The 22,951-nt window shown below is 47.2% G+C and overlaps 2 protein-coding genes across 6 annotated transcripts in view; both read left to right on the top strand.

The window, feature by feature from the left end:
* Window positions 1-3,534: 3,534 nt before the first annotated feature.
* LOC134484081 (uncharacterized) lies at window positions 3,535-13,800 on the top strand. The gene is made up of 2 exons (XM_063280450.1): window positions 3,535-4,861; window positions 5,629-13,800. Exon 2 carries the CDS (start codon window positions 6,204-6,206, stop codon window positions 7,116-7,118), a length of 915 nt encoding a protein of 304 aa, XP_063136520.1. The 5' UTR covers window positions 3,535-4,861; window positions 5,629-6,203; the 3' UTR covers window positions 7,119-13,800.
* Window positions 13,801-16,838: 3,038 nt separating this feature from the next.
* The window catches only part of As3mt (arsenite methyltransferase), a 32,367-nt gene continuing 26,254 nt past the window's right edge, over window positions 16,839-22,951 (top strand). For 4 of the 5 annotated variants that reach the window (XM_039082696.2, XM_063271150.1, XM_039082665.2 and 1 more), the window contains exons 1-6: window positions 16,839-17,533; window positions 17,743-17,783; window positions 18,068-18,195; window positions 18,936-19,086; window positions 19,536-19,672; window positions 21,673-21,742. In XM_039082696.2, the coding sequence (XP_038938624.1) occupies window position 17,533; window positions 17,743-17,783; window positions 18,068-18,195; window positions 18,936-19,086; window positions 19,536-19,672; window positions 21,673-21,742 (528 nt within the window). In that variant the 5' untranslated portion in view covers window positions 16,839-17,532. The remainder of the gene's footprint in view (window positions 17,534-17,742; window positions 17,784-18,067; window positions 18,196-18,935; window positions 19,087-19,535; window positions 19,673-21,672; window positions 21,743-22,951) is intronic. The other variant, NM_080890.2, reaches the window with a different exon arrangement.

Genomic DNA, 22,951 nt, shown 5'->3' on the forward strand with positions numbered 1-22,951 from the left:
TTAGAGATCCTGACTACTTTTAAAAGTTCTACTATTTTTGTCTTTTGATTACTGAAAAAAAAATTATACAAATTCTAGGTTTAGAAATATAAAATTAAAAGAGTTAGCCCCAAAGGCCACAGACCCAGGGCTAAGCCCTACAGCCAGGACTAGCAGGCCATAAAGATAAAGGAGCACAGGAAACACTGTCCAGGCAGGACTGACAAGCCATAAAGAAAAGGAATGCAGGAACCAGCCTGAGTTAATGGGACTGATTCATGGGACGTCTGACAGAAAGACATCTCCCCCCAGCTCACTCAGGGCCATCCTCCAGACCCTGATAAGCCCCTGACTTCTTTTTTTTTTTTTTCCACCTCAGTTTCCTTCCTTTTTTTTTTTTTTTTTTTTTTTTTTTTTTTTATTAACTTGAGTATTTCTTATATACATTTCGAGTGTTATTCCCTTTCCCGGTTTCCGGGCAAACATCCCCCTCCCCCCAAGCCCCTGACTTCTAACATGTACTCTTTCTGCTTTGTTCTCACTGCTATGTTTAAATGAGCCAATTGTATGTAACCACGCCAAAACCCCCTAGCCTTCTCTATATAACCCTCTGACTTTTGAGTTTCGGGGCCGACACCTCTGTCTCCTGCCTGGGATACGTGTCGGCCCGGAGATCTCTGTAATAGGTCTCCGTAATAAACCTCGCCTTTGCTTATTACATCCAAAATGGTCTCTCTGTGTCTGGGGTCCGCGATTTCCCAAGACTTGAGTAAGGGTCTCTTTGCGTGGGATCTTTCATAATAATGGGGGCTCGTCCGGGATCTTCGAGACCACTGCAGACTCTGAAGACCCCTTGGAGGTGAGTTGGATGTTTGTCTGAGTGTTTCTGTGTGAGCGGCGCCGCATTTGTCAGTCTGTGTCTGTCTCTGTTTTGGTTCCGCCGTGTGTGTATATATGTGTGTCTTAGTACTGGTCAGTGTTAAGAGGGCAGATGGGTATTCCTGCCCTGTGGTAAGAGGGTGGATGTGTATTCCTGCCCTGTGCTAGGAGGGTGGATGTGTATTCCTGCCCTGTAGGAGAGTGGATGTGTATCCCCACTCAGTACAGCTGCCTTTGTGGTCCGTGAGGACCCCCTGGCTGCGGAAGGGGGGACGCCCCGGGCCCGCAAGGCTGCAGCCCCTGGAAGACGTTCCACGGGCGGAGAACAGTCGGGAGAGCCCGGCTGTGGACAGTCAGGAGGACCTGACTGTGGTTTTCTGGAACAAAGGAGACAGAGTGCTCCTTAGTGTCTGCTGTCTGTGTTCTGTTTCTGTGTTTGGTGTTCTTTTTCTTTGCCATGGGGCAGACTGTGATAACCCCTTTGTCTTTGATGGTGGACCATTGTACGGATGTTAGGACAAGAAGACACTCTGAAATCCTGTTGGGAGGTGGAATCAGATGGTCCATCTCATCCCAAAAGCAGCTAAGGTTAAGCTGCAGTTTGGGCCACGTACTGAAGGTACCAGGCATCTGTGAAAGTTGGTTATAAGATGCTTTGTCTTGATATTGTTTGTCTGGCTTGTTTTCTGTGGTATTGTCGAGTGTCTTTTTGGCTTTTGTTTCGTTTTTGAATTTTGGACTGACGACTGTGTTTGAATTTGGATTGATGACTGTGTTTGAAATCTTGGACTGACGACTGTGTTTGAAATCATGAAACTGTTTGCTTTGTTCGTCATAGAGTTTTACTTGGTCCTCTTGGTGCTTAAGTTAAAAGTTAAAAATAATTTGCTTGAGAGAAATTGTTTTCTGCCAGGGAGTTTTGTCTTTCTCTCTTGAGCCTCCTCCCCAAGGAGAGAGGCCCCTCCCTTTACTCCCCTTGATCAGCCTAGCTGCTGTTAACAGTTGTGTAAACAGACATTAACAAAAACCTTGAGGACAAAACCTCTCGTAAATAAAAAAGTTCCCCAGATTAGGCCTCCGGTATGAAACAAGTATAGTGAGTAAGAAACTTAATTTTATGGACCCCGCTCTAGTGGCGGTGTGTTGGTTGATAGCCAACGTTAAGTTTTTAAAACATAGTGTTTTATCTGTGCTTGTGCTCCCAACACACAGTAGGGGGGAGCGAAATTAGCTGCGGAGCTGCTGCAGCGAGCATGGGAACTTCTCAAGTCTCACCCAATTTTTCTGGCTCTTCAGGAGCTGTTTAAAAGGAAAAGGCTTAAGGTAAAAAGAAACACTATAGAGAGATTTCTTAGTGAATTACTACACCTTGGTTCTCGATCTCTGGGAATCTCACGATGGACAGCTGAGATAAGCTAAAAAAAGATTTAAATTTTGCTTGAGAACAAGAAATCTTAAAGGCGGAGTTTCAGCCGGTATGACACTGAAAGACCCTAGCTTAGCAGCAGTAACGCCATTTGTAACCTTTGGCCGCTGCCTACCAGGACAAGCTTGAGCATCCGGTGGTGCCACACCCGTTCCAGATTGGAGACACCGTGTGGGTGCACAGACACCAGACCAAGAATCTCGAGCCACGGTGAAAAGGACCCTACACCGTCCTCCTGACTACCCCGACCGCCCTAAAGGTAGACGGAGTCTCGGCTTAGATCCACACACCACACGTCAAGGCAGTCCGGTCTGAGGAATTGACTAATCACAACACTACACCCCAGACATGGAGAGTTCAGCGCACTCCAAACCCCTTAAAGTTAAAACTCCTACGTGGCTCCTCCTAGCCCTTTTGTGGCCTAGAGTCAGTGGGGGAATAAGCCCCCACCAGACAGAAATTTCTTGACCAAGTCGAGTGAAAGATTTCACTCAAAGTTAGCAAAAAAATGGGGGAATGAAAGACCCTAGCTTAGCAGCAGTAACGCCATTTTGCAAGGCTGTACTTAAGATGACTGGTTCAGGGAAAGGTTAGAACACTGAGTACACAGCGGCTGCCAAGCAAGATATGTTTGGTTGAAGGCCTGGCAACAGGACGACTTCGGTTGAGCACCTGACAATGAAAAAAAGCCCCAGGAGAGGTCCCACACCCTGGTGGGGGGCCGAGTCAGTCGTTATGTTCCAAGAAGGTAGCTAAGAAACTTGCCCCCGGGCTGAACCCTTGGGGGGCCGAGTCAGCCGTTATGTTTCTGGAAGGTAGCTAGGAAACTTGCCCCCGGGCTAAACCCTTGCCATATTAGAATCCACCAATTATATCCCTGTAACCATGCATCTGCTTCTGTATGCTTGCTTCTGCTCCCCAAAATCCTATAAAAGCCCATCCTTGGTTCCGTGGGGCGCGCCAGTCCCCCGAGTGACTGAAGCGCCCGCAGGTGCCTGTGCCTGTGTATCCCGACAATAAACCAAATCCTCTTGCTGATTGCATCCTGTGGTGTCTCGGTCTGGTCTTTGGAGTTAGAGGATCTCCATCGCGAGGGAAAGTTCTCCCTGAGAGCTTTTCATTTGGTGCGTTGGCCGGGAAAGGAGATCCTCCACCCAGGGACCACTGACCACCCACTGGGAGGTAAGCCGGCCGGCGTCTGTCTGTCTGTCTGATTTTGTCTCGTTCTGCCTTATTCTGTCTGTTCTGTGAGCGCTCAGCCGGGTCTGTTCTGTGAGCGCTCAGCCAGGTCTGTTCTGTGAGCGCTCAGCCAGGTCTGTTCTGTGAGCGCTCAGCCAGGTTGTTTGGAATTTGGGCGGGACGAAGAAGGAGCTGACGAGCTCGGACTTCTCGCCCCGCAGCCCTGGAAGACGTTCCAAGGGTGTTAGGGGCCCGACTTTTCGGGGCCCAATCTGGGAGAGGAGAAAGATCCGGACTAACGGCACCTCTGTCTGTATTTTTGGCTTTCAGAGGGCCCCGGACCTTTGCCACCTCCATCTGACTTTTGCTTTCAGTTTGGTACCAAAGCCGTGCAGCACGCCTGTCTGTTGTTTGTTTGACTGTTGGTGTTGTTTGTTTTCTCTGTGTTCTAATCTTCCTTAGAACTAACATGGGACAGTCCCTAACAACGCCCCTAAGTCTCACTCTTGATCATTAGAAAGACGTCCACGACCGGGCACACAACCAGTCCGTCGAGGTTAAAAAAAAAAAAAAGGAAAATGACAGACTCTCTACACATCCGAGTGGCCCACTTTCGGAGCAGGATGGCCAGTGAATGGCACATTTAATAAGATCATTATTTTACAGGTTAAAGATCGGGTTGTCCACGGACATCCTGACCAGGTTTCTTATATTATCACTTGAGAGAGTCTCGGCTTAACCCCCCCCCCCCGGGCGGAACCCTTCATGGACCCGAATTGGCCTCCCCTCAACCCCCAGCCTGTCCCCTCGGCCCCGCCCGGTCCGCCGGCCACGTCTTCCTCTCTTTACCTTTGTGAATTCAGAGCCTTCTAAGAAACCTGTCCTCCCGGCAGACCCAAACTCCCCTCTCATAGATCTTCTCTCTGACAGGCCCGGCTGAAACGGAGGAGGCAGAGCCGCCGGCCAGATCAGTTGCCGGGCCACAGTCTGATAAGGGTTTCTCCCCTGTCGCAGGGAGATTGCGCAATAAGCGCGAGGTGATGCCAGATTCAACCTCCCAGGCTTTCCCACTTAGACAGGGAACCGGTGGCCAGACCCAATACTGGCCGTTTTCAGCAGCTGACATTTACAATTGGAAACAACACAACCCTTCTTTCTCCAAAGATCCGGTGGCACTCACCGACCTAATAGAATCTGTTTTACTTACCCACCAGCCTACTTGGGATGACTGCCAACAGCTCTTACAGGCCCTCTTAACCTCAGAAAAAAAACAAAGAGTGTTCCTAGAGGCCAGAAAGCATGTTCTGGGAGATGATGGGCGTCCCACCCAGCTGCCTGAAAAAATTGATGCTGCATTCCCACTTAAGAGACCAAACTGGGATTTTAATACAGCTGAAGGTAAGGGACACCTACGCCTTTATCGCCAGTTGCTTCTAGCGGGTCTCCGAGGGGCTATACGACGCCCTACTAATTTGGCTCAGGTAAAACAGGTATTACAGGAAGCAGGGGAAACTCCCTCCGCCTTTCTAGAGAGACTTAAGGAGGCCTACCGTATGTACACTCCCTATGACCCAGATGACCCAGGACAAATGATGAGTGTCTCTATGTCCTTCATCTGGCAGGCTGCTCCAGATATCAGGACTAAGTTACAGAGGTTAGAAAATTTGCAGGGCTATACATTACAGAATTTACTTAAAGAAGCTGAAAAGATTTTTAATAAGAGAGAGAATTGAGTCGAATCTTGGCCGCCGTAGTTCAGGGCCAAGAAAAGAAGGGAGATAGGGGGGAGCTCGAAAGGGGCTGAAGCTGGATAAAGATCAATGTGCCTATTACAAAGAGAAAGGGCACTGGGCCAGAGAGTGCCCCAAGAAGCCTGGCGGACCCCGAAAGCCTCGACCACGAACCTCCCTCTTGGCTCTAGATAAAGATTAGGGAGGTCAGGGCCAGGAGCCCCCCCCTGAGCCCAGGGTAACGCTTAAAGTTGGGGGGCAGCCGGTTACTTTCCTGGTAGACACAGGAGCCCAGCATTCAGTCCTCACCCGAGCTTCAGGACCGGACGGCCTGGGTACAAAGAGCTACTGGTGAGAAACAATACCGATGGACTACGGACCGCCGGGCTCAGCTGGCTACCGGTAAGGTGACCCATTCCTTCTTACATGTTCCAGACTGCCCGTACCCTCTGCTGGGCCGTGACCTGCTCACCAAACTAAAAGCACAAATTCATTTTGAGGAAAGAGGGGCCCAAATAACTGGCCCCCACGGAACTCCCCTTCAAGTTCTAACCCTATGAACCTGGACAGGACACTGGCTTGGACAGAGACTGGTGGGATGGGGTTGGCGCTCCAACAGCCCCCCTTAATTACAACTCCAGTCTCCATAAAACAATACCCCCTGTCACATGAAGCTTATCAAGGTATAAGGCCTCACATTACGAGGCTTCTGGATCAAGGCATCCTAGTCCCCTGCCGGTTGCCTTGGAATACGCCTCTTCTGCCTGTTAAGAAACCCGACACTAGAGATTATAGGCCAGTACAAGACTTGAGAGAGGTCAACAAGAGGATAGAAGATATTCATCCGACTGTTCCAAACCCTTACAATTTGCTCAGTAACTGTTCATCGATGAGAAACAGGGGTATGCTAAAGGGTCCTAACACAAAGGTTGGGACCCTAGAAACGCCCTGTGGCCTACCTGTCTAAGAAATTGGACCCTGTGGCCTCCGGCTGGCCACCGTGCCTAAGGATGGTGGCTGCTATTGCTGTCCTGATCAAGGATGCTAGAAAATTGACTTTGGGACAGCCACTCACCATCCTAGCACCCCACACAGTGGAGGCCTTGGTAAAGCAGCCCCCAGACCGCTGGCTCTCTAATTCCCACATGACCCACTACCAAGCCTTGTTACTGGATGCAGAACAGGTTCAGTTTGGACCCGTAGTCGCCCTCAATCCTGCCACCTTGCTTCCCCTACCAGAGGAGGCAGAACAGCATGACTGCCTACAAATCCTCACAGAAGTACATAGAACCAGGCCGGACCTATCGGACCAGCCTCTTCAGAATGCTGACCACACATGGTACACAGATGACAACAGCTTCTTGGCAGAGGGAGAGCAAAAGGCTGGAGCTGCGGTCACTACGGAGGACAAAGTGATTTGGGCGAAAGCCCTGCCTGCTGGTACCTCCGCACAACGGGCTGAACTCATCGCCTTGACTCAGGCGCTCAAGATGGCAAAAGGTAAGAGGCTAAATATATATACAGACAGCCGTTATGCCTTTGCCATGGCACACATCCACGGGGAGATCTATCGGAGGCGGGGGCTGCTCACATCTGAGGGTAAAGATATTAAAAATAAGGCTAAAATTCTGGCCCTCTTAGAAGCCCTATTCTTGCCCAAAAGACTGAGTATTATACATTGTCCAGGACACCAGAAAGGGCACAACCCAGAAGCACGAAGAAACCGGCTGGCCGATGTCACGGCGCGAGAAGCGGCCATGAACAAACAAATCTTGCCCTTAAATAGCCCAGACCAACCCACGCCCCCACCAGTGGGACAAACCAGTTGGGTTTATGCCCATGAGGACATAGAGCTCCTAGAAAAAATGGGGGCCATCTACCACCCTCAACTAAAACAGTGGGTCTACAAAGGACTTTTGAATTGATCTCCTTTTTACATAAATTAACCCATTTGGGGTTTAAGAAGATGAAAACCTTACTAGATCGGGAAGAGATAAATCTGTGTCTTTTTTTTTAATTGGGACAAAGCGATACAAAAGGTGACTGAGAGTTACAAAGCGTGCGCTCAGGTTAACCTGGGAAGGACCATGATTGGACAAGGAGTTCATCCTAGGGGACACCGTCCCGACATCCATTGGGAAATTGATTTTACTGAAATTAAACCAGGTATATATGGATACAAGTATCTCCTAGTGTTTATAGACACCTTCTCAGGATGGGTCAAAGCCTTCCCCACAAAGCACGAGACTACAAAAATGGTCACCAAGAAGCTCCTTGAGGAAATCTTTCCCAGGTATGACATGCCTCAAGCGTTGGGGTCGGACAACGGGCCCGCTTTCGTCTCCCAAGTAAGTCAGTTGGTGGCCAAATTGCTGGGGATTGATTGGAAATTACATTGTGCCTATAGACCCCAGAGTTCAGGTCAGGTAGAACGCATGAATAGAACAATTAAGGAGACTTTATCCAAACTTACGCTTGCAACTGGCTCAAAGGATTGGGTGGCCCTCCTTCCCCTAGTTCTATATCGGGCCCGGAATACCCCGGGCCCCCATGGTCTAACTCCTTTTGAAATAATATATGGAACACCACCCCCATTTGTCCATTTCTTTGATTCAAACATTGCTGATTTTGCTGACAGCCCTTCTCTGAGGGCCCATTTACAGGCCCTACAGATTGTGCAGAGAGACGTCTGGAGACCTTTGGCCGCTGCCTACCAGGACAAGCTTGAGCATCCGGTGGTGCCACACCCGTTCCAGATTGGAGACACCGTGTGGGTGCACAGACACCAGACCAAGAATCTCGAGCCACGGTGAAAAGGACCCTACACCGTCCTCCTGACTACCCCGACCGCCCTAAAGGTAGACGGAGTCTCGGCTTAGATCCACACACCACACGTCAAGGCAGTCCGGTCTGAGGAATTGACTAATCACAACACTACACCCCAGACATGGAGAGTTCAGCGCACTCCAAACCCCTTAAAGTTAAAACTCCTACGTGGCTCCTCCTAGCCCTTTTGTGGCCTAGAGTCAGTGGGGGAATAAGCCCCCACCAGACAGAAATTTCTTGACCAAGTCGAGTGAAAGATTTCACTCAAAGTTAGCAAAAAAATGGGGGAATGAAAGACCCTAGCTTAGCAGCAGTAACGCCATTTTGCAAGGCTGTACTTAAGATGACTGGTTCAGGGAAAGGTTAGAACACTGAGTACACAGCGGCTGCCAAGCAAGATATGTTTGGTTGAAGGCCTGGCAACAGGACGACTTCGGTTGAGCACCTGACAATGAAAAAAAGCCCCAGGAGAGGTCCCACACCCTGGTGGGGGGCCGAGTCAGTCGTTATGTTCCAAGAAGGTAGCTAAGAAACTTGCCCCCGGGCTGAACCCTTGGGGGGCCGAGTCAGCCGTTATGTTTCTGGAAGGTAGCTAGGAAACTTGCCCCCGGGCTAAACCCTTGCCATATTAGAATCCACCAATTATATCCCTGTAACCATGCATCTGCTTCTGTATGCTTGCTTCTGCTCCCCAAAATCCTATAAAAGCCCATCCTTGGTTCCGTGGGGCGCGCCAGTCCCCCGAGTGACTGAAGCGCCCGCAGGTGCCTGTGCCTGTGTATCCCGACAATAAACCAAATCCTCTTGCTGATTGCATCCTGTGGTGTCTCGGTCTGGTCTTTGGAGTTAGAGGATCTCCATCGCGAGGGAAAGTTCTCCCTGAGAGCTTTTCAACACTTAGTGCGTAGCTGCCTAAAAGATCAGAAATGCTGTCAACAGGATATAAAAAAGGGACAGGCTGTGTTAGAAATGCTACAGGAAGAATGATCTAAAAAGGCTGAGAGTGAGGTGGGGGAGGACTCTAAAGAAAACAAGAACAAGAAAAGAATTTCTGCTTTTAGTGGCCAGACCTTCAACTCTTGCTCACAGAAAGAGAGTGCTCATTAGAAGTTCTTTAAGGAGCCTGCCTTATCTGCTGGCCCTATTCCAAGACAGGAGCCAGTCTCCAGCATTAAATTACTTTTCTCACTGGTCATCATTAGCATGGAGAATGCCTTTGATCTTATCCCCACAGCAGCCAGTTCCTGCCCCTGTGGTCGAAATGTCCCAGGTTGGGGGGCAGAGAAGCCCCTAAAATAGTTTCAAAGAATCTACAACAAACTGTAAAGAACTTTGTTTTGTTTTGCCAGTCAAGATTTAGAATTCAGACTTTGGCTGTGGCCAAGGTCAGGATTAATGTTTTCTTTTCCATGGGCCTTTAGCCCACTGAGAAAGTTTGGTAAAGGGCTGCTACTGAGGTCCTGAAAGCCCCAGGTGAACTGGTTACAATTCTTTTGTCAGCTGCTTAGTATCTAACACTCAGGTTCTAACCGTCTCTCCATCCTTTTGTTATTAGTTCTTACTGGAAGCCTAGTGTCATTTAGAGGATGGGTCTCTTGAGTGATAAAGCCACTGAGCTGGCACTAAAGGAAGGTACTCCTTAAGGGAAAATCTAAGTCCAGAGAGACAACCGGTAACAGATAGACTGCCCCTCTGCTCACTTTTCTGTTTCACAGACACAAGGTCTTTTTGTCCCAAGAAAGCCTCCTGGCTTAGCTGTGTGACTAAATGCTATTTGCCCTCTTCAGTGGACCTCTATTCTCAAGATTCCCTTGTTTTCTCACCATCCCATTTGAGATGCTTGTTAGTAACTGTTACAGGTCTTCTTTACCACCGAGGAAAGATAGAATCCTACTAGAGGCCAGAAAAAGTGTTCCAGAGATGGATGGAAGGCCCTCACTTCTGCCTGTTGACTTCAAAACACCTAAAGGTAGGGAGTGCCAGGTCTGCCGCCAGGCTCCAAGGGTGGGTCTCTGAGGGGCTAAAAAATGCCCCACCAATCTGGCTAAGATAAGAAAAGGATAAAGAGAATGTTACAGAAATTTAAAGGGTTAAGTTGCTGAGAGTTAATATAAGTTACAGAGAAAATAAGGTTAAAAAAGAAAGAGATAAAAAGAACAGAAAACTAGAGAAGAAAAGAGACAAAAAGAAGAGGAAGTTAGAGAGCTAAAGAGAGATAAAAGACGAGAGAGGAACATATACTGGCCACAGTAGTTAGGGAACCTAGGAAGATAGTACCTGGCAACAGAAGAGAATTCCTGGCTAAAGATCAGTGTGCCTAATACAAAGAAAAAGGACACTGGGTCAGGGACTGCCCAAGAAAGAACAAGAGGGGCCACTGGAGAGCTTCTTGGTCCTAGAGTGCTGGACAGGGACCCAATGCTCTGTGCTCCTATGCCCCCCAGTGGGCCAATATCCAAAGACCTTGAGTGCAAGGAGCTACTGGCAACGAACAATACTTATGGACTGCCCGAAGAACAGTGGACCTTGGCGTGGGCCGGGTAACCCACCCACTAATTCATGGTCATCCCTGACTGCCCCTATCCCTTGCTCATGAGAAAATTGCTCTCCAAATTGGCTTGCGTGGGCTGAAATGGCTGGATGAGGCCATGTGTATACATATCTATAGACTGTGTATGTGGAGCTTAAGACCTGTCTCAGTACACCAGTAACTGATGCTGGGAGATGAATGGCTTAGTGCTTTTCTGCTTGGAACACATCACTCCTGCCAGCCGGGCACTAACAATTATCACCCAATCCAGGACTTAAACTGTGATAGAGTGGCTGATAGAGTGTCCCAAAAGATGGGACCACTGGTCAGCAGCCATGGACTAGATTCTCCACCGGTTGGGGACAATCTGGTCACCTTGCTGCCCAATCCGGACCTGGAGCCACCACAGCACGAGTGTCAAACACTGACAGAAGCACATGGGTGGAGGAAAGACCTGTGCGACTGGCTGATTGACCCCTACTGAAAGCCGAGGACCTTGTCCACAGACGGGAACAGTTCTCTTCATGAATAAAGGTCAGAGATAAGTGGGTGCTGCCATGGTGGACAACACAATGTCATCTGGGATGGCTGAACCTCTACCCCCCCCCAGCACATTAGCGCCACAGATGTCTTTGCCATCTCTTAGATGCCCTGATGAAGCCAACAACTGTGAGTACTATTCATTGCTCAGGAAAACAGGAGGGAAGAGATTCAGTGACATGGGGCAGTGACAAAGCAGATAAAGTGGCTCGGGAAATGGCTATGCAGGAGCCTATCCTGGTTACAGGCCTGCAAGAGACAGCCACTGAGAACTAGGATTAGACTAAGGGATGACCTCACTTAGAAAAGGCCCAAATTGCTTAAAAGATAAAGGACAATGGCACACTTGGGGAGAAAGCTGTACCCCCCCCCCAGAGAACAAACAAAAGACTCACTTTGCCAAATTAAGAAATAGACTCATTTAAGAGATAAGAAGTTTGTCCAAATAGTTAAAATATATATAATAGACTTTAAGATTTTAGCCAAGAGAGACAGTAAAAAGTATAAGATACGTTAGTAAACAAATGCTTAACAAACAAACAGGACAAAGAGACCTAGAGAGTTTAACGAAAAGTTGAAGTGAACTTCACTGAGATAAAACCAGAAAAATATAATCACAAGTATCTCCTAGTGCTTGTAGATACTTTTTCAGGAATAGATAAAAGCTTTCCTCACCAAACGAGAGACGGCCTCTACAATCATCAAGAAGATACTGAAAGAAATCTTCCCCAGGTCTGGAATGCCCAAGGTAATCTGGTCAGACAACGGCCCTACTTTCGTTGCCAAGGTAAGCCAGGGTGTGGCCAAGTATTTAGAGGTCGATTAGAAATTACATTATATTTACAGACCTCAAAGTTCAGGACAGGTAGAGTAAATAAATAAAATTTTAAAAGAGATCCTGAACAAATTGACCATGGAGACTGGCACAGACTGGGTGACACTCCTTCCCTCTTGCTCTCTTCAGAGCAAGAAATACCCCTTCCAGATTCAGCCTTACCCCCTTTGAGATCTTATATGGGGCCTCAGCTCCCCTGACTGTATTAGATGATGTTACTGAACCAACATGTCATAGTGCCATAGTAATAATGATTTGTGTGCCAGGCTAAAAGACCTACAGGTGATACAGAAAGAAATCTGCCCACAGCTGACAGCAGCCTATGCCCCGGAGACCCCTGAGACATCCCATCAGTTCCAGGTCGGAAGCAGCTACACTGAGCCCAGACACTCAGAGCCTCGCTGGAAAGGACCGTACCTGGTGCTGCTGACCACCCTGACAGCCGTCAATTCTCAGCCCTCACCAGCCGTGTACTAGCTGTTAGGGCTGAAAGCTGGGACCTAGAGGGAAATTCAGTCATGTTTGTCCTGGGTTCTATCAAGATAGGTGTGGGATAGGCTTGATTTCTATTACAAATGATATAACATTACATATGTTAATACTCCTAACACTTCTTGGGACTGTGCCTCAGGGATCACAATCTATATAAGTTTAGAAGTTCTAAAAGCTAGTCATGACCTTGGTGTATAGGTTTTGATAGTGTCCAGATTAGAATCCTAATGCTAAAGACTTAGTAAGACACACACAAAAAAAAAAGGAGTTGAGAATTACTTAGGGCTAGGGCTATCTAGGTGCTGCAAGGGCAACACAAGGACATCTGCTGTTGCCCTACAATACAAGGCTTATAAAAAATTCAGAACTGCCATTGACTCAGATATAAAAAGAGGAAAGGACTTTTTATCTGACCTCTAAGAATACCTAACCTCTCTCTCAGAGGTAGTCCTTCAAAATAGAAAAAGATTAGACCTGATATTCCTTAAAGAAGGAGTCTGTGTGCTATACTGAAAGAAAAATGTTGTTTCTATACAGACCATTCAAGAGTAATTAAAGACTCCATAAATAAACTTAGAAAAAGGTTAGACAAAAGACAGACAGAAAAACACATCAGAGATGGTTCGAGAGCTAGTTTAGTAGATCTCCCTGGATGACTACCCTACTCTCTGCTACAGCTGGGCCATTATTAATAATTTTCTTGGTTTTAGTTTTTGGCCCCTGCGTGACAAACAGGTTAATTGCTTTTGTTAAAAATCGAGTGGGTGCTGTGCGGTTGATGGTTCTGAGACAACAGTACCAGTCAGTTAGGACAACTGGTGAGACCAAATATGAGACTTGATATCAAAATTCTAAGATTAGAATTATTTAGTAGGAGAAGACGGGAATGAAAAAAAATTATACAAATTCTAGGTTTAGAAATATAAAATTAAAAGAGTTAGCCCCAAAGGCCACAGACCCAGGGCTAAGCCCTACAGCCAGGACTAGCAGGCCATAAAGATAAAGGAGCACAGGAAACACTGTCCAGGCAGGACTGACAAGCCATAAAGAAAAGGAATGCAGGAACCAGCCTGAGTTAATGGGACTGATTCATGGGACGTCTGACAGAAAGACATCTCCCCCCAGCTCACTCAGGGCCATCCTCCAGACCCTGATAAGCCCCTGACTTCTAACACGTACTCTTTCTGCTTTGTTCTCACTGCTATGTTTAAATGAGCCAATTGTATGTAACCACGCCAAAACCCCCTAGCCTTCTCTATATAACCCTCTGACTTTTGAGTTTCGGGGCCGACACCTCTGTCTCCTGCGCGGGATACGTGTCGGCCCGGAGATCTCTGTAATAGGTCTCCGTAATAAACCTCGCCTTTGCTTATTACATCCAAAATGGTCTCTCTGTGTCTGGGGTCCGCGATTTCCCAAGACTTGAGTAAGGGTCTCTTTGTGTGGGATCTTTCAATTACAAAAAAAAAAAAAAAAAAAAAAAAATCAGAGTAGCCAGGCCCACATAGTGAAACATCTCAGTTTTTCCCCCTTATATTTCTTTGTTGTGTATGTGGTGTGGTGGTGGGGCACACGTGTGGAGGTTGGAGAAGGAATGACTTCTGGAAATCAGTTTTCTCCTGCCACCATGCAGTCCTGGTGGTCAAACTCAGCTCATTAGCCTTGGTTGGAAGGGCCCTTACCTGCTGAGCCCTCTTAGCAGACAAAAGCTCTCTCTTTTTTTTTTTTTTTTTTTTTTTCTTTTTTTCCGGAGCTGGGGATGGAACCCAGGGCCTTGCGCTTGCTAGGCAAGCGCTCTACCACTGAGCTAAATCCCCAACCCCAAGCTCTCTTTTTTGAAACATGGTTGTGTGCTTAACCAATCTCTGCCTTCCTGGTCTGTTCCCTCACTTGCTAGCCCAGTGCTTTTCTAGGCGAGAATACGTCAGTGTTTTTAAGACCGTCCTTGGAGAAAAGGGAAGAAAACAGGAAATTTTCTGTATATAATCTTTTTTTTTAAATGTTAGAGAAGAAAAAAGAGGAAGTGGCAGTGCGCATGCGCACCCGTAATCCGAGCACCTGGGAGGTAGAGGCAGAAAGACCTGTACTTTAAAGTCAGCCTTGGCTACATCTTGAGTTTGAGACCAGCTTAGTATAAAGATCCTTTCTCAACTTTTCCCACCTCCTTTTTTTTTTTTTTTTTTTTTGGTTCTTTTTTTCGGAGCTGGGGTCCGAACCCAGGGCCTTGCGCTTCCTAGGTAAGCGCTCTACCACTGAGCTAAATTCCCACCTCCTTAAAAAAATAACTTTGTGTCGGGTGGTGGTGATGTATACTTTTAATCCCAGCACTCCGGAGGTAGAGGAAGGCAGATCTCTGTGCTGTTCAAGGCTAGCCTAGTCTAAAGAGTGAGTTCTAGGACAGCCAGGGCTTTGAAGAGAAACCCCCTTCTCAAAAACCAAAAAGAACGACGAAAAAAATTCTTTTGCTAGTGTTTAAGATACGGTTTGATAGAAGAGCGCGAATAGAAAACCTGTCCTTCAGCAGAGATGAGACCAGGAGCTTTGTGTGCGGCTTAGTGCTGGCTCCCTAGCATACAGGAGACCCGAGGATCAATCTTTTTTTTTTTTTTTTTTTTTTGTAGTATAGAGTTTATTTAGGGCATGAGGAGGGGAGTTGTGGAGGTGTGTGGGGGGTGAGAGGGAGAAGAAGGGGGAGGGGAAGGGAGAGCGAGAGGAAGAGGGAGATCCCCAAGGATCAATCTTGAACACTAGAAAGCATCCCAAAGCCAAATAAAACAAGCTGGTACTAACTAGTCAGAATGATTGCTGGTCACCATCCCATTCAGAATCAGCTCAGTGTAGCAGTCGCCATGGAGGCAGAGTGGCTGTCACTAGAGTTGATAGCGGTTTGCTCACTGTCGTTTGTGTGGATGTGGTTATCAAGTGATTCTTCTGAACAAACCACAGCTAAAGATAGCAGCACCCGTGAAGATGAAATGATGCATCCTCTCCCTGCCTGCCCTCTGCCCGGGACAAGGAGAAAGTAACTGCTTGGTTGAAAGGACTCATTTTATGGGGAGAATGCTTTGAAAAGTGTTCTGGAGAGCTGTTCTATGAGTCTAAAAAGTATGTGTTGCTGATAAAAATGATCATTTAAAAAGTAAACCAAAAAAAACCAAATGCCCCATCTTTAAAATATTCCAACAAGGATTGCCAGTGATTTTAAAAATGATTTATTTTATCTGCGTTGGTCTTTTGCCTGCATGGGTGCCTGTGTGAAGGTGCCAGATCCCCGGTGTTGTGTTTTATAAAAATAAAGAGAGAGAAGGAATATGTTTGGTGGAGGTGCAGTGGGTGCTTCTGCAGGCCCATGCTAAGGCACCCCTTCCCCCTGAGGGACCAGAGTTTATTTAGTGAAAGGCAGAGAGAGGGAGGAAGGAAGGGAGAGGAGGAGAGCCTGTGGAGAGAGGGGGGAGGGGAATAGAGGTCAGTGTGAGCGCAAGAAGGTAAGAGATAGTAGGAGGTGCCAAGCAGCCCTTATTATAGTGAGTCTGGCACACCTGGCTGTTGCCAGGTAATTGTGGGGCGGAGCCTAGACAAAATGCTAACACCCAGTGCTCTGGAAGAGCAGCCAGATAGCCACTGAGCTATCACTCAAGCCCCTGGTTTGTTTTTAAACATTTAAAAGCAAACTTTACATTTATTTATGCATGTATGTGCTCATGCAGTGGTCTGCGCGTGGAGATCAGAGGACAGCCTGCAGGAGTTCGCTTTCCCGTGGATTTTAGGGATGGAAATCAAGTCTTCAGCTTTGGTGATAATCACCTTTGCGCACTGAGCGCTCTTTGTCACCTCATTAACTTTAAATAATAATTAACAGGAAATTTGGAAACCTTTTTAAAAAATACTTATGTATTTTTATATATGCTGTAGCTGTCTTCAGACACACCAGAAGAGGCCATCGGGATCCCATTTCAGATAGCTGTGAGCCACCGTGTGGTAGCTGGGAATTGAACTCAGTACCTCTGCGAGAGCAGTCAGTGTTCTTAATCGCCAATGGATTTCAACACTTTTTTTTTTTTTTTGCACTTTTTTTGTGATGATCAATGGGCTTGAAAACAATAATTTCATAAAAGTTCACTTTTCTATTTAACATCCTTGTATTTAGACGAAGATAAGGTAGCTTTATCTTGATGAGAGACAATGTTTATTTCAACCACAAAGCAAGTAAGACACACAAAGAAATGCAGGGTGGTAGTCGTAAAAGCCAAAAGCATTTACCACACAAGCCTGATGCTGGATTCGCAGAACCCACGGTGGAAGACAGAATTAACTTGTGAAAGTCACCTGTCTCCACACATATACACCCACAAAACAATTTAAAAAGACAGACAGACATAATTGTGGGAAAAATAATTTTTGTTTCTTTGGGGGGTTTGGGAGATTTTTGGTGGTGGTGGTGTTTTGTTTGTTTCAAGATAGGCTTTCCCTGTGAAACCTTGGCTGACTTTGAACTCCCTCAGGTCAGCCTGGAACTGGATGTTCTGCCAGCTTCTGTCTGTAAACTCTCCGTGTCCTGGACTGTGGAATTAACACCTGGTGGCTGCAGTGTGTGTGTTTGTCTGAATTCACAGAGCTGTGCGCTGAGGAAAGGTGAATGGCACTGGCAAGTGACACCTCAAAGAACAACTTTATGAGTCAGACTGAGGAAAGAAGATCCCATTCCACAGGAGAAAAACAGACGTGGGTATTCACTTAAGGCACACACAAAATTTACAAATGAAACTCAGTGGGTCAGTAAAGGAAGATGTTAACTAATAAAACCATTCTCCCGGGATTGGGGATTTAGCTCAGTGGTAGAGCACTTGCCTAGCAAGCGCAAGGCCCTGGGTTCGGTCCCCAGCTCCGAAAAAAAGAAAAAAGAAGAAAAAAGAAAAAAAAAAAAAAACCATTCTCCCGGACGCAAACACTTAAGGCCACCGAGGTGACACGCCCTAGCGGGGTATAGGGCTGGGCGGCTTCCGGAGGGTCTTGCAGGGTTGTGGGGTTGAAGGTCGGCCAGGGGGCGTGGCTTCGGCGACCTTCTCCGGAGCCGGCTAGAGGGAATCCCTGGTTCTGGAAGTGGAGATCGTGAGTCAGTGAGTGCCTGTCCCTTTTGTCTTCTGGCCAGTCCCCTCTGACCTCTGCTTTCCCGCAGGCTCACAGCGCTTCCCACTCTACCCCCAACTCTGGGTAGCCCAGCAGGCTGCCGGTCCTGCCCTGTGTGTTGCTCTCCCTCCATCTTGGCTTCAGCCCTGTCGTTCTCGGTGGGGTCACCCCATTTAACCTCTGTTTTCCCTTTTGTCAGTGGCTGCTCCCCGAGACGCAGAGATCCACAAGGACGTTCAGGTGAGGGTCCTAGGGAATAGCTATGTGGGTTCGCTGGCCCTGTAGAAGTCCTGCCAGCAAGCAGCTTCTGCTGGCGCTGAGCACTGGGAGAGGCCAGGCCAGACTAGCCGCCGCCGGCCCCCCCCCCCCCCCCCCCCGGGCAGGCCAGGACCTGGGATTAGAGTTTTGCCTTGAGCAAAGGCCAGTGGGCTGTAATTAAGCTGTAATCAGGAGTGTGGTGGAGCCCTCGGTAACGTCAGTCCTCTTCTTCCTGGCTTCACTTCCGCGGCCCGCTGCTGAGTCAGAACTACTATGGGAATGTACTGAAGACATCTGCAGACCTCCAGACTAATGCTTGTGTCACCCCAGCCAAGGGGGTCCCTGAGTACATCCGGAAAAGTCTGCAGAATGTACATGAAGAAGTTACTTCCAGGTAGAGTGTGTGTGCTGTCCCCTCAAAGCCTTCAGGCTACCAGTTTCCCCATAGTGGTCACTAGGGTATTTAACCCTAATCTGCTGGTCATCCTGCTTGCCCTAACTACTGTGATACCCACAAAGCTTGGCACCGAACTTCTCGCTCCTCCGCCGGGGACCCCTCAACGATGCTCTGCATCCCCGCCCATTGCAGGGGACATTCAAGTTCCCTGGGCCCTGATAGACATTCAAATTTGCTAATAGATGGGCCCACACATTCTAACCAGCCACCGCTCCTTCTGACCTTACCATTCTCTGACACAGTACAGCCCACCCAGAGAGCAGTTATCAAAGAGGGTACCTTACCCCTCGCCTCTCCAACACCTCACTGAAGTCCTACTGGTGTCATGCAGCCACCTTCCCCCATCCACTACGGCCCTTACTCCTGGCGGCAGTCAATGTCAGTCATGGAAAGGGTTTTCTCAAGCTACAGAACACTTTCCCTCAGTTCCTGAGTTTGAATTGTTCAGCAGTCAGTGCCTTAGATGTATCGATTCAACCAATAGTTTAGATGGTTTAAGTCTTGCTACCTTGCACCGTACTTGCAATGGTGCTAGGGCAGGCATGGCCCCCGTTTATTGAGAGAAAGAAGACAGAAGTATAGAAGGCTGAGGCAGAAGGGGAAGGAGGGAAGTGTAGATTTAGTATTTGAGAGTTTTCTAGCCTCTGTTTTTAAAAGATGTTGTTTCTGTCTCTCAGGTATTATGGCTGCGGTCTGGTGGTGCCTGAGCATCTGGAAAACTGCCGGATTTTGGATCTGGGCAGTGGGAGTGGCAGAGATTGCTATGTGCTTAGCCAGCTGGTCGGCCAGAAGGGACACATCACCGGGATAGACATGACTAAGGTCCAGGTAAGGCAAAGATTTGGAGGAAAAGGAGGGGTTTCCGCAGGTCATTCTTTGAGGCCTGAAACCGCTTCCTGCTTTTCTTCACGGTAGTTTGAGAAGCTGAGTTTCTGTTGCTTCCCGTGACCTACAAGTTGAGGACATTGACAATCAGTGACTGTCCTAGAGAACCTGGTCAGAGGTGTAACCTGGTAGATGAGCTTGTGACAACTGAGTGGCACTTTCTCTTCTTCCTCCATCCTCTGTCCAGAAAGATTTGTCACTGGATAAGACTCGAGCAAGATCACATGGTTGGGAGCTTCTTCTGTCCCAGGCTCCTGCATATCTTACGTGCCTTGGGAATCTTGCATACCTATCCAAAATAACCCAGGGCCCGGAAAGCACGTGGCACTAGCGTCAGCACAGTTTTCAGAATTAAAACGCCAATTACCACACCCATATTTTTCTTTCTCTAGGTGGAAGTGGCTAAGGCCTATCTTGAGTACCACACGGAAAAGTTCGGTTTCCAGACACCCAATGTGACTTTTCTTCACGGCCAAATTGAGATGTTGGCAGAGGCCGGGATCCAGAAGGAGAGCTATGATATCGTTATGTAGGGTGACGAGTAAAGCCCGTTTCCTTTCGAGCACCTATACGCTACTACTTTTTGATGAATTGACTTTAGGGGATTAAACTAAATTTAGCTTGTCTTCATAAAGGAAGGAACTGTAATGAGGTCAATGTAGTCTACTAGCAACATTGTCAGGCTTGTCTTGCCTCTGGCACAACCACGTGGCCAAGGATAGTTATGGATACACCCCAACACAAAAGCGTAAACTTAAAATATTGTGAGTCTTTTTTTTTTTTTTTTTTTTTTTGGTTACTCAGTTGAGCATTTCTTGGTGTGAGTTTAGTAGAAGACAACGTCACATTCCAGGGTCAACATGCTTGCCTGCCAAACTAAAGCCAGTGAGCTCCCCAAACCAGCCAGACCACAGCATGTGCTCCTGTCACACACTCACCTCTTGTCTGTAATCGTGAGTTTTGAAACTACAGAGACCCGTGGTAAGATATGTGTACTGGAGGATTTCCTACTTGTATGAACATCAACAGGAGTTTACCTAGACTTTGTTGATAGAGCTTACCACACACTGAGGCCATGTGATACACACAAGATAGCCAACCTCTGGCTACCAGGGCCTGATGGAACATCCGATGAATCTAGACACTGGAGGTGATGATATCCGAACTTGTGGTAGTCATGTAGTCATTCAAGATGTGTGAGGTTGTTGTTGAAAGAACCTAGCAGATTTTTTTTTTTTTTTCTGGGTTTGGAGACCGTTTCTTCGGGTAGCCCTGGCTGCCCTCGAACTCAGGATATAGACAAGACCACAGGAACTCATAGAGATTTGCCTCCCTCTGCCTCCCAAGTGCTGGGTCTAAAGGTGTGCGCTGCCACCACCCAGCTCTAGCGGACAGTTTTACCGTGCTTTTTCTAGTAAGCAGAATGGGTTCACCATAAAACAATGATGTGAGGGGGTTGGGGATTTAGCTCAGTGGTAGGGCGCTTGCCTAGCAGGCGGGGGCGGCGGGGGCGGCGGGGGCGGCGGGAAGACCTGGTTACTTAAAGGTGTGCGCTGCCACCACCCAGCTCTAGCGGACAGTTTTACTGTTCATTATCAGTACCTATGATGCGCTGTGCGTCGCCGAATGCTCGTTTTCTACAGCTGGCAGCCAGTGTGGCGTTGACTCCAGGAGCAACACAAACACTCGGTTACTACCAAGTTATTTTGGCTGCTGTGCCACGAGACAATAGCAGGCGTTATGTATCTGGGCTTGGGCTATGTTGTGGGTTCTTCTTTCTTCCACCCTTTTCAACCGGTTTCCACCTTTCCAATCCCCTAACTCTGGACAGGAGAGAAAAAAGAGAGAGAGGGGAAAGGGGGCCATGTTATTGCTAGACTACCTCCTGCTGATTAGGGGTGTTGAGCTCCTTGGGTCCAGTTTGATCTTTGCTGTCCAGAAATCTAATTTCCTGTTGTTTCTTCTTTGTGCATGACTACTTAACAAACTGAGACCAGCGGGGGTACTTTTGTGGTTTTTTTTTTTAAAAGAAAGCAAAATTCCAAAATCGTCCCTAGGGCTTTATTTTTTGGGACCACCATCATTTATGTGGTGTGTTCTTTTCCCTTTATTTCCAGGCAGGGTCTCATTGTATAGTTCTGGCTGGCCTGGAACTTGCCAGGTACATCAGGCTGACCTGGAACCCAGAGATCTCCTTGCCATTGCTTTCTGATTGAAGGCATGAGCCACCACAGTGCAATGCCTGCATTTTTCTGGTTTTTTGTTTTTGTTTTTGTTTTTTTTTTTTTTTATAGCAAATCATGGTATCTCGTGTTTCTTGTCATCCTGAGTCAATGTTAAATCGTGCCCAGGTGACAGTATTAGGCTTCTTTTCTTTTGATGCAGAGAATTGAACCCTAAAGAAGCATTTTTACCCTTGAGCCAGCCACACACGTAGCGTCAAATGCAAATTCTGGGGAAGCTCCTTTGGGGACTAAAAGGATGTGAACCATTTAACGTGTTCTTTTTGTCTTCTTACGTTTCTTTTAGATCCAATTGTGTGATCAACCTTGTTCCCGACAAACAAAAAGTCCTTCGGGAGGTCTACCAAGTCCTGAAGGTGAGGAAGGGAGGAGACAAACGGCTATCAAACCCCAGAGAGGGCTGACAGGCTCGTGCTCTCTTCTGGAGCTAAGAATTCAAATTCTTGATCTATCTACCAAGTTAAGAAAGAGTTAGGGGCTGGGGATTTAGCTCAGTGGTAGAGCGCTTGCCTAGGAAGCGCAAGGCCCTGGGTTCAATCCCCAGCCCCGAAAAAAAGAAAAAAAAAAAAGAAAAGAAAAGAAAGAGTTAAGTTGGTCATGGTAGAGGATCACCTTTGCCTCGTGATAGTTCAAAGTTGATCTCAAATGGACTGATTTGAAAGATGCTGTTTCAAAAAACAAACAAACAAACAAACAAACAGAAAAACTGCATAAAAGGCAGGGGTTGGGATGAGGTGGGGTGAGAGTAAGACCCAAGACAGGCTTATTTTTTGATCAGGATATACAGGTCATTGACTGTTAAAATAGTTTCCTTCTTTCCTGTTGCTCCTGATTTTGACTGGACTCTCAGAATATACCTACAAAACCACCAGAACCTGCTGACTCACCCTGAAAGGTTTCTATGAAATTACCTTGCTTAGGACAGACCCTATATCTCATGGATACTGTTTCTCGATACCAAGATATCTTATCTCTGGAAAACCTAACATGGAATTTTTATATGAATGCTTTTTTAAAGGGGGAATTTCCAGGACCTTCACAGCCTCCTGTGGATAAAGGGATTTGTCTCTTTGTGCTAGGAAAAAAAAAAAATTCTGGGATTTGTAGGGCTGTAGGTATAGATCAGTAGTAGATATGGGTTTCCCATACATAAAGCTCAAACTCTAGCACTGTAAAAGATTTCTGAGATTTTTGGCTTATGGAGCTACCATATAGCTCAAATAGAAGTATCTATAAAGGGTTGGGGGTGGAGCTCGGTGGCTAAGAGCACAGGCTGATCTCCCATAGCACCCAGGTTCAAATTCCAGCACCTTCTTGGTAGCTTACAACCATCTGTTATTCCAGTTCTGGGCTCTAATGCCCTCTTCTGGCTCCCAAGGGCACCAGGGCAAAAAAGACATACATATAGGCAAACACTTGATCACATAAAATAATAAAATAAAATGTAACGGTATCTGTCTAAGAGTAATCACAGCTTTGCTAGAATACCATTTTATAGATCAGCTTATGACCTTCACTGAGATCAACTGACAGGTGCTAAACATCACTGCAGAACACAGACTTCC

The sequence above is a fragment of the Rattus norvegicus genome, chromosome 1, assembly GCF_036323735.1.
Source record: "Rattus norvegicus strain BN/NHsdMcwi chromosome 1, GRCr8, whole genome shotgun sequence".
Classification (NCBI taxonomy): Eukaryota; Metazoa; Chordata; class Mammalia; order Rodentia; family Muridae; genus Rattus; species Rattus norvegicus.

What these genes read in the sequence shown, in the direction of transcription:
- LOC134484081 (XM_063280450.1), top strand. Translation starts at nt 6,204, where the DNA reads ATGGTGGCTGCTATTGCTGTCCTGATCAAGGATGCTAGAAAATTGACT.